This window comes from Antechinus flavipes, chromosome 3 (genome assembly GCF_016432865.1).
Source record: "Antechinus flavipes isolate AdamAnt ecotype Samford, QLD, Australia chromosome 3, AdamAnt_v2, whole genome shotgun sequence".
Classification (NCBI taxonomy): Eukaryota; Metazoa; Chordata; class Mammalia; order Dasyuromorphia; family Dasyuridae; genus Antechinus; species Antechinus flavipes.
The window spans coordinates 14233542-14247677 of NC_067400.1; the positions used below are offsets into that span (position 1 = coordinate 14233542).

Consider the following 14136-nt stretch of genomic DNA (forward strand, 5'->3'; position numbering starts at 1 on the left):
ATTTCTCCCTGTGCTACAACTTAGTGTTTTAAAATGTAGCCGAAAAGACTTCATGGGAGAGTCCATGCCCTGTCTTATTCCTTATTAGTACTTTGATGATTCTGAAAAATTCTCCAAGATAAAATATTCAAGGGAATGAATGTCTTGAAATGTCAATTTGCTCTGCATTGATTCAGTCACATAGGTTTGTCAAAAGATTATTTAGCATCAGGGGACACAATTTATCCCAAAACTAGGGCACGGTGCATTTAATAATCAACTTTTCCCATCAGGAAGAGTGGTCAGAGCTTAGATATATGTGACAAAGCCTTCAGGAAACCAGTATATCACCTCCACACCAGGAACAGATGTCAGGGGAGAGCTTTGCTGGACATGGAATAAATATTGTAGAAATAAATGCCCCATTAGTGATTACGTCTGACCCTGGGAAGTCATTACTGAATCCATTCTCTAAATAACCCTGGGGAAGTCACTTAGCCCCAATTTCCTCAGCAAAAAAAAAAGACTCAATATAGGAATTCCCAACATCAATGGCGCCAGAGATTCAGTCCCTATCACTCTTCCAGAAACCTACTATTCATCATAGAAACTTAGATTGCTGGAGCAGAGAAGTGCCTCAGACATCTCCTCGTCCAGAAGTTCTTAACTCAAGGTCCATAAACTAATCGTCAGTATAATTATCTTCTTTTGTATATCTATGTATTTTATTTCATGTATTGATAAGCTTCAGCAGACTGCAAAATGGGTCCATTATAATAAAAATATTAAGAACTCTGTCATAGTCCAAGCCTTTCCTTTTAAATAAGACAACTGAACTTTGACAAAGTAAAGACATTTGTCCAGGGTCACACAAACATTGGCAAATCCAAGACTAGCGTCCTGAATAGCCAAACTTCCAGGTGGATTTCTTTCTACCATGGCATATTGCTAATATGGCAATTATCTCCAAATCTCAATGTTTTTCAATGATTTTTGACATGGATTAATATAACTAAAGACAGAGAAGCTCATGGTTAGAAAAGCTGGCCACTAAGAGATGGTTCTTTGGCCATGGAAATCTTCACGAGAAAGGAAACTTCAAAATGGCTCCATGGACTCTGCATGAGTGTCTGCAATGGTTATGTGACAACAGTAGAAAATTCAGCAGATAGTATCCAAAAACCCCTTTGAGACTCTATAAAAGCTTAAATTAATGGCTAGTATTGCAAATTAAAATCACCACTTATTAAATTTTAAGAGGGAAAAAGTTCAAAAAGACATTTTACAGATGAATAAACCAAGGCCAGAAAGATTCAATGACTTGCCCAATTTCACACAGCTGGTGAGTGTTTGAGATGAAATTCCAACTCAGGTATTCTTACTCTAAGCTTGTCCCTGTCCTCCTTAACAATTGTAACAATAATTGTCCAATGATCAACTGATCATATTGGGCAAGGGTTTTCCAGTTGAAATAATCACAGAATTTCAGAGTAGAAAGGGATCTCATCTGTAATCCATACTTGAAAAATACACCATCCCCAGCAAATATTCATTTACTTTTCCTTGATGACCTCCTCAAAACTCCCTCCCTCCCTAAGCAGCCCATTCTACTTTTTGATCACTAGGATTGTCAGGAAGTTTTCCCTTTTAGCAAGCATAACTCTGTTGTGTCTTCCCCCAATTCTTCTTGATTATACATTCTGGTGTCAGTCAGAACAAGTCAAATCCTTTGTTCATGTGAAATAAACTTCAAGAAACTACGCTACATCTCTGAGCCTCTTCTTCTCCCTCAAAAGATACCCAATTTGTTCAATATTCCTCAAGGCCCTTCAGCATCTTGGTAGTTCCCTCTGAATTTCCTCCACCTTGTCCATACCCTTCCTAAAAGAAAGTCTTCAAAATTACATTAAAGCTATCTCCCAAAGTGAGAGGATTTCGATGGAGAAAGACTATCAAAAATAGATGAAAAGGAAAATATCAACAGTCATCCAGTTCAACAAGAATTATATTTGTTTCCATTTCAACAAATTCATACAAGTGCTTAAAAATCTTTTTAAATTATATTTTCATGAATTCCATGTTACCAAAAAAAAGAGGTATTTTGGACATACAATCAGAAATGTGTTCACAGTGAAAGCAAAGTATATTGGCATTAAAAATATAGCCAAGTTATGGATCCGTAATGGGAAACCATATCTGATGACCAGTTCATTTGGTCTTTAATATTACTGAGAAAATATTTTTTGACGTGTTGGGAATTTTTATGCTGTCTTTTATTATTATTATTCCTCCTACAGTAGAATTCAAGCCCACCCCTTTTTCCCTGTAAAGTTAGTACTTCCAGTCAACCAATTAGTCTGAAAATTACAAAGTACAGCAAATATCTTTGTGATTGAGTTTGAGTCACATACAAAGCCAGTAGCAAAAATATGTAACAAAATTTATGTAAAACAAATATTTTCCTATCCTTATATACAGAATATCTTCATTCTCTTTTCCCCTCCCCCCTTCATTCTTACTCCAAAATAGATGGGAAAACAAAACAAACAAAAGAAAACACAAAAATCTAGTTATGAGTTTGTGGAAACTCTCCCACCTGAATCGGGGCAAGTGGAAATCTAACCAGGGTAAGGTGGTTAATTTTGCTCCCTTGTCTCAGGTGCTGAACGACAACATTCATAGAAACCAAAAAAGGTATCTGTCTTCCTCAACAAACATGAACAATAAAATATCAAAAAATTTTAAGACAGACAGATGCTTTTTTCACACTTTTGCTTTAACACCTCCACAATTTGGGGGTCGAGGAAGAAGGCGACAAACTACATTTGTTGCCGGATTCTGAAGGCGTGCACAGAGGAAAAGAAATATTTAGTTTAAAATGTACAAGGGTTATGAATCTGGCCCGTGTGGAACCTTCACAACGATGGCAGGCATGCAGCTATTATTCCAAGACTGACACATTTTTACAACACTGAAAAAAAACTCAGGCAATCTTGGGAAAACAACACAGCAGCTATTTACATAATTGTCCACCTTCCTTCAAAGGATCCCAGTATTCGAGCTTAAAGAATACCCTTCTCAATCATTCTGGAGCCAAGGACGGCAAAACAAAACCCAGCAAGTCCTGGAGCTCTAAGAGATACCTCTTACAGGTCTCTAGCATTTATAGTCTGAGGAGGAAATAAATCTCTGGTTTGTCCTCGATGCTCGGCTCAGTCTGGAGGACTGCATCATCTGTGCAAAACTGGTCCATGTAGCCATTGAGAAGGGAAGTGCATGCTCCTTCGGGAATCCCGCGGCCCTCGAGGTTATTCAGATAGCCCGCAATGTAGGAGCCGGTGGAGTGTCTGTTCACTACGTGTGCAGGCACAGTAGGCTTGCTCCTCAGCACCACTCCCGCAGCACTGCTGGGGGGCAATGACCGCTGCTTGCCGGCTTCCTGCCTTTCCTTGGCCCTGCTGGCGATGTTCCGCACCCGACTCTGGCTGCGAGAGGACAGCTTCCGCACCAGCGCCTTGGGGTACGCCTTCTCCTCCGGCCTCGGGTACAGCACGTGGGGGCTGTCTTCCTGGTCAAAGGACACAAGTCTTCGAAGCTGCTCTGTGAGAGCATCCGCAGACTCCGTCCCTTTGGCTTTTAAGGGGACGCCTTTCTTGTCTTGCAGACCGGCTGTAATGAAACTTTTACTTATGCACTTGTACTTGCTTTCGAAATTGCAAGAGATGTCATCTGACGTCAAGTCTCCCAGGCTTTTGGATTTACAAGGACTAGGCTGCTTGCGAGGTTGCTGCAGGCCCTGAGGATCAGATCCCAGGGGGAGACCAGCTGCGTTGTTCGGGGTCTCTGAACACCGTAAATAATTGTTACACACAAAGCCGGCACTCTGATAAGCTGGACAAGAAATACTTCGGTTTTTTAGCGTTTGAATGTGGTTGGAAAGTTTGAGGGGAGATGGCTGGAGGAAGCCATTTCCAGAGCTTCTTGGCCAGGGCGAATCCATCTCTTGGCCATGCTTTAATTTCAAAGGGGATGCAAATTGATTCATACCCTCTCTCTTATACTCACGGCCTGTTACCAAGAGATTCTGCGAATCTTCAACTTCTACTAAACTGCTCTCTCCAGAATTTTGACAAAGGGTGTGATCAAGTATATCACCTAGCGTTAAATCACTGGAAGTGGAGATACCACAAATGGCACCATTTCCCCAAGTCTTTCCACCATTCTTCTGGGGACTCTGGGTCAAGGGGAATGGACGAGAGCCATGGAAATTGGTTTTGTCATTAGGTTCATTCATGAATCTGGACCCAGTGACTGGGGTGAGAATAGCCTCGTGGATGATGGTGTATGTGGAATACTCCGTCGTCTCAGGGCTAGAGCAGACAGTTGTCTCGGGTGAGGAATACCGAGATGACCACACAGACTTTGACTTAGAAAGATTATTTCTGAGGGTTGATTTTAGGTCATTAGCCAGCAAGGAGGGTTGTTTTGACATTACGCCATAAGTCTGACTGGTACCTTGAAGTCTTGGAACAGCTCTGAGATGTGTTTGATCCTTGGTAACATCCAGCTGGCTAATCAGTGCTGAGATTGAACTGCCAAGTTCACTCTCGTTTGTTAATGTGACATTGTCTATAAGATGTGAGATTTCACTGTCTTGCATAATTGCAGTGGAATGTAAGTCGTGGCCATCAGAGCAAACAGCAGAAACGTCTGTGAAAGAAAAGGAAGTCACAGGACTGCTCGGCGTTCGATCGACTTCCTTAACGTTCAGAATCTCCAGCTCGCTCTGAGAAGAGGAATTTCCTAACAATGTTCCATTTGTTTCAGGAGGAAAAGTGTTTGCATTTTCCCTTGTTCCTATCTCATTTGTAGTGCACCGGGGGTCCCCGACAAGCTTGATACCCGTTTGTTTTCTTGGTGAAATGAGTTTTTTGGGAGACGGATTCTTTTGAAAGTCAATGGGCATGTGGGATTGGGCTTTCCCACCACGATAGTTTAGGGCTCCTGCTTCTTCTTCTAAGGCGACCGCATTTTTAGCAAGAGAAACAACAGGATCCACTTGGCTGCCATTTTTATGGAGAGTTGCGGAGGGTGAAGACAACATTTTATCAAGATTTGTCAAGCTTTGTTCCTTTGCATGGGATTTCTCACTTTCTGTATTGCCCTTATTTTCTGCTAAATGAAACAAACAAAACGTTAGTCATCCAGGACATTTTCCATCATACCTGAAACATTAATCTTTTTTTTTTGTCTTTAGACAGACAAATGGAGAATGTAGAATTAGTTAAAACTGTGACAATTTACTCATGGGACTGTAATCTATGTAATGAATAAATGGTAAAGATAAATCAGCAGGCACGCCATTGCAACTTTGCACTTCGTGTGTATTACATCAACACATGATGTAATAATGCTGGTTGTAAGTCAATGTCAATGAGGTACTATACTTGCACATTAAAGATTACCTTTGGCTGCCTCCTATTCAGATTTGTACTATACAGAAGCATGGTAATAAAAACAGAACAAGACAGCTCTGTTAAACAACACATCATCACAATCGCAGACACAAGACGCTTTTATAAGAGCTCAAAGATATACATTGATTAGCTAAAAATGACACACGTTATTATGTAAAAGGCATCTTTTCCTGTAAAGGTCCAACTTAACTGATGCTCTTAAAAATCTACATGGGCAGGTTTGCATTTCTGCATTAAAATACACACATACACACATATGAACATACAGAGAGAAATGATTTTTTTCTTCCTTAGCTAAAACCTCTCTTTTTTGCATATTTAAAATGTACAAATCACATTTAGAATTGCATTTTTAATAATGGCCAGAAGTTAGGGACATACAGGAAAATATAAAGCCATATATATTGCGTTTCCATCATTTTAAGCACTCTTACAACTTATCTAGCATAAAAGAGCGCTTTGCATGGAGAAGGAACTCAAGCTATGTATATTGCCTTTCCATCATTTTAAGCATTCTTACAACTTATCTAGCATAAAAGAGAGCTTTGCATAGAGAAGGAACTCAAGCCATGTATATTGCCTTTCCATCATTTTAAGCACTTTTAGAACTTTTCTAGCATAGAGATTTGCACAGAGAAGGAGATCTTTCGTAAAACTCCAAAATATTTTAGAACCATGATAAAAAAGAAATAGAACATGACTTGATTCTCTTTTTTTCTTTATAAAAATGTTTTCTCATAACAAGCAGAAGGAATATGACATTTAAGAAGCAAAATACCACTGCAAGTTTTCATCTGCAGCTAAACTGTCTTTCATAATAAAGAAAAAACAAAACATGTCATATAGCAATAACCTAAAGTGAAAAGTCTTACAACAGGCTTCTCTACTTGATGCTCTGGAAAGCCTGGGCTTCAGAGTGTCAATATAAGAAGAGAATGAAAAGAAATTTTTCATCAAAAAGATTTCTGATCTGGAAAAAAAGCATTAACATTGTTAAGCCAGAAACTAATCCAGAGCTCATGTTTCCACGGCCTTCTTTCCCAAAATGCTGATTTAATTACAGATAATTTTGTTGTTATATCTTATACCATATAATATATTATAAATTATATCAGATCCTATCAGATCATGATTCTATGTGTTATGTTTTAAAACTAAGCCTTTTTTTGAGTCTCAGTTAAGCTGGAAACTAATCCAGAGCTCATGTTTCCATGGCCTTCCTCCCCAAAATCCTGATTTAATTACAGACAATTTTCTTGTATTATATTATATCTTATTTCACATATTATATTATATATTATATCAGATCTTATCAGATCATGATTCTATGTGTTATGTTTTAAAACTAAGCCTTTTTTTGAGTCTTAGTTAAGCTGGAAACTAATCCAAAGCTCATGTCTCTATGGCCTTCTTCCCAAAAATCCTGAATTAATTATTGCTATATTATATCTTATTTCATATAATATATTACATATTATATCAGATCCTATCAGATCATGATTCTACGTATATATTTTAAAACTAAGCCTTTTTTTGAGTCTTGTTAAGCTTGTTAAACTAGTCCAGAGTTCATGATATTTCCATGGCCTTCATTCCCCAAATCCTGATTTAATTACAGACAATTTTCTTGTGTTATGTTATATCTTATTTCATATAATATATTACATATCCTATCAGATCCTATCAGATCATGATTCTATGTGTTATGTTTTAAAACTAAGCCTTCTTTTGAGTCTTAGTTAAGCTGGAAACTAATCCAAAGCTCATGTCTCTATGGCCTTCTTCCCAAAAATCCTGAATTAATTATTGTTATATTATATCTTATTTCATATAATATATTACATATTATATCAGATCCTATCAGATCGTGATTCTATCTTTTAAAACCAAGCCTTTTTTTTTTTGACAGTCTTAGTAAAGCACGTCCTATATTTCAAATATTTTCCCCTCAGAAAATGCTTTTAAGGACTCCTATTTTTCCTTGAAAACGACTCATATCTAAAATCAATACAAAAGCACATTTGTGACAAAGTGTCTAATTGAGAGTGGACTGCCCACTTGAGGGAAGAATGCTGCTGAGGAATCAGCCTTCAAATTACACATTTCAATAGCAACGCTGAAAAAGGGTACCTAGAAAATGACCTTGTGCTACATTTGCTCTAGAAACAATAAGGAAAGTGGGTGAGGATTGCCCAGAACAGAGATCCCCGCCAGCTGGTGTTTGGAGTTCTACTTGGTCCCCGGTAAAGTGGCAATCACCAGCATTGCCCCATGGGGAGAAGAGATTCCCCTTGTAACTCTCTTTGCAGCTCCCTGTATCTGAAACACCCCCAGGCTGTTGGGGCTCTTCCTGGACTATGAAGTGCCTGCCTTGCTGCCTCTGAACCCCCTCATAGCCACAGTTGGTCTCTAGGTTTTAGGCTCATCTCCATAAAAACACAGGGGAAGCCTTTTCCTCCCGACCATACGCAACTGTGACTCCAGAGCAACATCAGGGATGCGATAATTCCTTTGGCACAAAGCAAAAAGCAGACTTAAAGTGGGTTCCTGACCAGCCCCCGAGCCAACACAGCTCCCCAAGATCTTACCGAGAGCATTTTCTTTGTCTTTGGGGTCTTTGGCTGGGTCAGGGGTGGGGAGGGAGAACCCTCCCAGAAGACTCCGGTCCACGGGCATGGAAACGGGGCGAGCCTGCAGGCTCCGAGTGGTTCTGCGGAGGACCCCGTCCCTCTCCCTCGAGCCGGTCGCCTCAGACACGCCGTCCTTGGACTCCATCATTTCTTGGAAGCCCATCTTGCTCTTCTTGCGGCCCTTGGCCGGCGCGCTGGCCGTGCGGCGCAGGATCCGGTCCCCGATGGACCGCTTACGCACATAATGGGAACTGTTTTCTGAAGCACTGTGTTTGGGGTTCTTATTGAACAGGCCTCTCAGACCTATCAGCTGTCTGTTCTGCAGAGACAAGGGAGACAATCCAGACACTTAAAGCACATGACAGACGGCGACATCGAGGGCTGCACGATAAAAGATGGAGGCAAAGGGACGTTCACAAGCACCGCAGCGGACTCATGAGCAAGAAGACAGACGGGAGCCACAGCCACACAGTCATGCACGTTGCCGGCTCCTCCCAAGGACACGGCCGTCTGCTGCTGGAGGAGCTCGCGCAGCAAAGATGGCAGCTGGCATTCTAAATGGGGAAATGGGCCCTTTCAAAGCCACAGCCCGATGTGCCACAATTGGGAAGGAGAAATAGGAGGAGGCGATACACTAGCTCATGCTGGCTGCTTTTACACCATTCACAAAGTCGTGCCCCGCGAGGGAGAGCCCATGTCATGCTAACAAAGACTACCTTTGTAGCTCCTAGAAAATGCAATATGGTATAACTGGGGTTGAGGATTAAAGGGCTCCACTAGAAGGGAAAGAAAAGAAACACAAACATTTGTGGCCTATCTTATCCAAGAAAAACAAAAATGTACCAGTCGTGGACAAGAGTTTCTCCAAAATAGTTTTTTTTTGGAATTTAGCCATATTGCATTCATTTTAATTTTCATGTAAAACTTCATTTAAGGATGTTGTCTATATGCATTCTCACTGAAACATCATTCAAGTCACAGCATGACTATAATCATACATATATACCATCAATCAAAATGTATACATAATATTCATTTAGGAAAGGGAATGGAAAGTCTGGGGGAGTACTTTCTTTTCTTTCTTTTTTTTTTTTTAATAACACGCATCAATTACTAAATCTATATTTGGAGGGCTTTTTCCCATATCCATGAGAAAAGGCAATGATATCCATATGGCTTCACCTAGAATCTTAGACTATCTTGAGATTTACTATCAAGTACTTTCATAAAATTTAGTATTTAGGTTATTTCAATACAAGGAAAAAGAAATAACTTATCCAGAGAACTGGGATCACAAAGAAAAGAAGCACTACTCATAGAAAAGAAGCTCCCTACATCAGATATTCATATGGCTCACCTAGAATTCCAAAATATCTTGAGATTTACTATCAAGTAGTTTCATGAAACTTAGTATTTCAACACAAAGAAAAAGGAATAACTTATCCAGAGAACTAGGATCACAAAGAAAAGAAGCACTACTCGTAGAAAGGAAAATCCTTACTTCAGATTTCCCAATTATTTCCTAGAGCTTTAAAGCAAATTTTGCCTTACTGTCCCTGCACTGGGATGGAAATAGAACTATTTTGAAGAGAAAATTGCAAAAATGACTTAACTCTCAAAAATGCATTCCTAACCAAATAAATATTAGGGAGTCAGGAAAAAAAATCATTACTACCAAGCTGCATCTTTGCCTACCTTTTAATCAAATTCTTCCTAAATTTCAAATGTGCTTGGGGGAAAGGATTCTAGATTCAAGTCCTCATTTTATTCTGGCTTGAAGTGATCCTAATAAATTAACCTTTTAGAACAGCTTGCAAAATACAGAGAAGAAAGTTTCTGCAGATATGAATATCATCCCTGTGGCATTTGTTCTTCCATTCCATTCAATTCCCCAAAGAACTTTTGTACCCTTCACTTATTTAGATATTAGAGAGATGCAGTAGCTTAACAAAGGTTCTCTCTGAATGAAGTGAATGCAACTGAAAGCTGCCCAGTTCCATGGGCCTGAACCTGCTCTAGGGTTTTTACAGGCTAAAAGAAAATGCAAATAAATTAACCACAGTGCCAGTTCAAACAGAAAATGAGGAGCCAGCTGAAAATGCACTTTTCCTACTGATAAATTCTAGAGCACAATGATTTTACATCATTGGCCATAATAAATATTTACATCTGCATATCATAATGACTGTTAAGGAATCACACAGAATAGTTTGATTTTTCTCAGTGATTCACGGAGGTAGGTAGTTTATTTTTATTTTATGGATGAATAAACTTTCAGAGAGACTTGGTTAAGATGTATGGCTAATAAGTGGGAAAACAGAAAACAGTGGCTAAAACCAGTGACTTCTTTTTCTTAATTTAATTGTTCCTTCCAGCAAATCACAGAACCTTTTCTTTTTGTAAAACACTGATCTACTATAGTTTAGGTAACAGCACTATGAGATTAGACATAATTTCCTTCCTTTTCCATGGAATTTTCCATTTACTGAGCTGAGCCTTCCACGATTTTTGTTTATTCCCTCCAACTTACAGAATCATTGACTTCTCTCAAGCATCCTTTAGGCACTATCTCCTATATGAAACCTTTTCCTGATGCCCCTAGTTATAAAAGCTTTCTTCTTGAAATAATTTTCTATAACTACATATTTGATATTTAATTTTGCTTTCCCCCAATAGAATGCAAGTTCTTAAAGGGAGGGGAACTGGTTTTGTTTTTGGCACTTAGCTTAGTGCTTCAAACTAGTGAGCACCCTCTCTCTATATATATGTATAAACATACATATATATTTGCTGAATGAACTGAATTTCAGGTGTGTTGACCTGCTATTCTCATTAAGCTGTTCTGGAGATCATTTTGAAGGACAACGGCATCTTCACGAGGGTAATTAGGGTAAACACTATGTAAAGACTTCAAAGTCTCCCACTGACACGTACCTTGCCATAAATTTCATTGATTGTTATATGAACAAATATGGATGCTTCTGTCAACCCCTCCAAGTAGACATGACGGTAGCCTGATAAAAGAACAGAAACCTCTTGTCAATGGGACTCTGGATTTTAATAAAGCCTGTTTCATTAGCAACAGTTTACATTGAAAACCAATCAATTCAGAGACAAGACTGGGGCTGTACTGACCGGGCACAAGGCTACTGAAAGTCACTGTTCTTTGTCCAATGAAGTCTCTTCCAATGGGATCATGATCCCAGACAAGAAAGCGAACCAAAGCTATATCCGGCATATGTATGGTAAATGTCAAGGTCTCTTCCCACACGGGATTAAATCCTCAGAAAAAACAAGACAGGAGAGAACATGAAAAGGCCAGAATATTTGGTTGAAGGTACATTGAAAAAGCATCAGGACACAAATAATGGAAATTATTCACAAGGTAATAATCCTATGAAATCTTCAACCACCTAAAGCAGGGGTGGGATACCTTTTTTTCTGCCAAGGACTATTTGGATATTTATAACATCATTTGTAGGCCATACAAAATTATTAACCAGCCAATGACAAGAGAATGGATCTTATATCACCACCACGACAATTCCCTGCTCATGTATTGCAGTGACTGTTACAGTAGAGAAAATGGTTAGAATTGTCCAGTAAACTCAAACTCCCAAAAGATGTGAAACAAAGACTTGTCTTAAGCTGACCACACAGAGTCCCAGAAAATTGTTGCTAAGGAATCTCTGAAAGCTCTGTTCTTCCTGACGCTTCTGTCTCTCTCTAGAAAAAAAATCTCAAAAACCAATTTTACAGGTTCTTTAAGCCTCTCATGGAAAATGCCCATAATCAAAAACAAAGACTGAAAGGATGTAATGAATCCCTTTGTGAATAACTTTATTTTGGATACACTGAAGTCAAGAAATGTAATTGCAAAGAAAAAGAGAACTGCATATGTGTTCAAATGGTAAATGAATCTCCAGCTTTCTAAAAATCAAAAATCACAACAAAAAAGACTTATCTTTTTATGTGTATCCCTTGCTTTTAGTATGCAAACTACAGTCTTGGAAAGATTTAATTATCTGCAGGAATATTCTCTGGAGAGAAAAGCTGGACCCTCAATTTTGCAGAACCCAGAATTGAAGTTGAAAGGGACCCCAGTGAAATCACCTAAACACAAAAGAAATCCCCTCTGTGGCATATGTAAGTGGTCACTGAGGTCTCAGAAAGGTAATGAGGCATTGAGACTTTTGATCTGAATTTGAATTGAAAATACTAGCAAAATAAGTTGCTGTTTTTATATATAGGAAAGAAGAAGTTAACTCTCAGTGGTTTTGCCAGTATATAAATAACTATTTAGTCTTTTCTTCCTTGAACTATTTCAAAATGCAGTTCAGCAGCAGCCTTCCATCTTGAACTAATCACTAACCTGACGTCCAAGTTATAAATTCAAAGTTTCTAAGGTAACATCCCTGGCCAAGGGGAATGGAGACCCCTTCCAGCCATGATTCTCTCTCTATTTGGCCTAGTGAGAATCTATTGAGAAATTCTGCTGCAGCAGAAAGAGAAGGGGATGGGATTTGGATTTGTCTTGTTGTAAAAGAACAAATGAAGGCAAATGTGTTGCTTTTAAAAGATGGCATTACTACCAATCATATGCTTTAATCTATTTTCTTGCACTCCCAAGTTCTTTTTCTTTGAGTAACAACCAGTAAAAACAACAAAAGGCAAAGCAAAACAAAAAAAAATTGACTCTCTGTTCACCCCAAATCTACAAGTGTCTTGAGAGATTATTACAACTGACTGATCAGAGGAAGTCTGGTAGAGAGCTGGAGCCATCTTGGCTGTGTGAATTGACCTTTTGTGCCTCAGGCAGCTTTCATAAGGTTAATAGTGGCAGTAAATGTACTGGATCTGCATTGGTAGAGAGAATTACTCACTAGGAACTTCCTACTTCGATGAAATAACAGATCTGGCCCCAGATCACTCAAAAGAAAGATAGATAATAGGGGGGTAAACAGAGGATAGATAAATGATTGATATGTGCCAATCAAAACCTATAGATGGTTGATACACAGATGATAGATAATAAACAAATGGTAAATAGATAATATATATATGTGATAATAAATGATAGATGATTGGTAGATACATAGATGAAAAATTGATTAATGGTAGATAATACAAAAACATGATAGACAGAGAGATAAATGATATTTATTAATATCTGTCAATGGTTGATACACAGATGGATGATAGATGGATAGATGATAGATAATACATAGATGATGATGATGAACAGATGATTGATAGATAATACATAGATAAATGATGTACAAATGATAGATATGGATAGGTAGATGGATGGATGGATGGATGGGTGGATTTTGAGATAAAGTTATCTCAAATTCAGTGACTAGATAAATGAAAGACTAGATAAATAAATGAAGGAATAAGTCAATAAAACAAACATTATTAAAGTTTAGCAAATGCCTTATATATGTTATTTCATTTGGTCTTCACAATAACTCTTTGAAGTAGATGCTCTTTCTGTCTCCATTTTGCAGATCATGAAAGTGAATATGGGAGAGGCCAATGAATTGTCCAGTTAAGTATCTGAGGCAGGATTCAATCCCAGGTGTTCCTAACTCTAAATCCATCACTGCAGCACCCAGCTGGCCTTACTCATAAATCTTTCATATCCTATGTGAAAGGTGAGAAAAACAGCAATACAATAGCAGAAGGAAAGGAAGGGCAGAATACCAGAGAAAGTGAGTCTTCAACTGTCCACACGTGTTCATGAACTGTAACTTATCTGGTGGGACGGGACACGTCAACCACTGGGATTTCAGGTGACCACGGAGGAATAACTCCAAGATCTTTGGAACCATCAGGGATTATTGATGTAAGGAAACTTCTGGCACATGCAAAAAATAAAAAAATAGTGCCCAAGATACCTCTCCCTTAGCAAAACTCTGAAGAGTCAGGGTTCTCACAGTTATCAAAATCTGCCACCTAAGTAGTAGTCACTTTTGCTGAACCACTTGCCACCACTGAAACAGAGATGGCAGAAATGGGGGGGGGGGGTCCTTGTGCTTTTTCTTTGA

The 14136-nt window shown here is 38.8% G+C and overlaps 1 protein-coding gene across 1 annotated transcript in view; it reads right to left on the reverse strand.

Moving 5' to 3' along the window:
- Nucleotides 1-1966: 1966 nt before the first annotated feature.
- PLCH1 (phospholipase C eta 1) overlaps nt 1967-14136 on the reverse strand; it is a 155051-nt gene continuing 142881 nt past the window's right edge. The window contains exons 19-23 of the mRNA XM_051983064.1: nt 11222-11368; nt 11021-11100; nt 8803-8862; nt 8045-8405; nt 1967-5154 (exon numbers count right to left, since the gene is read on the reverse strand). Coding sequence (XP_051839024.1) covers nt 3143-5154; nt 8045-8405; nt 8803-8862; nt 11021-11100; nt 11222-11368 — 2660 coding nt within the window. The 3' untranslated portion in view covers nt 1967-3142. The remainder of the gene's footprint in view (nt 5155-8044; nt 8406-8802; nt 8863-11020; nt 11101-11221; nt 11369-14136) is intronic.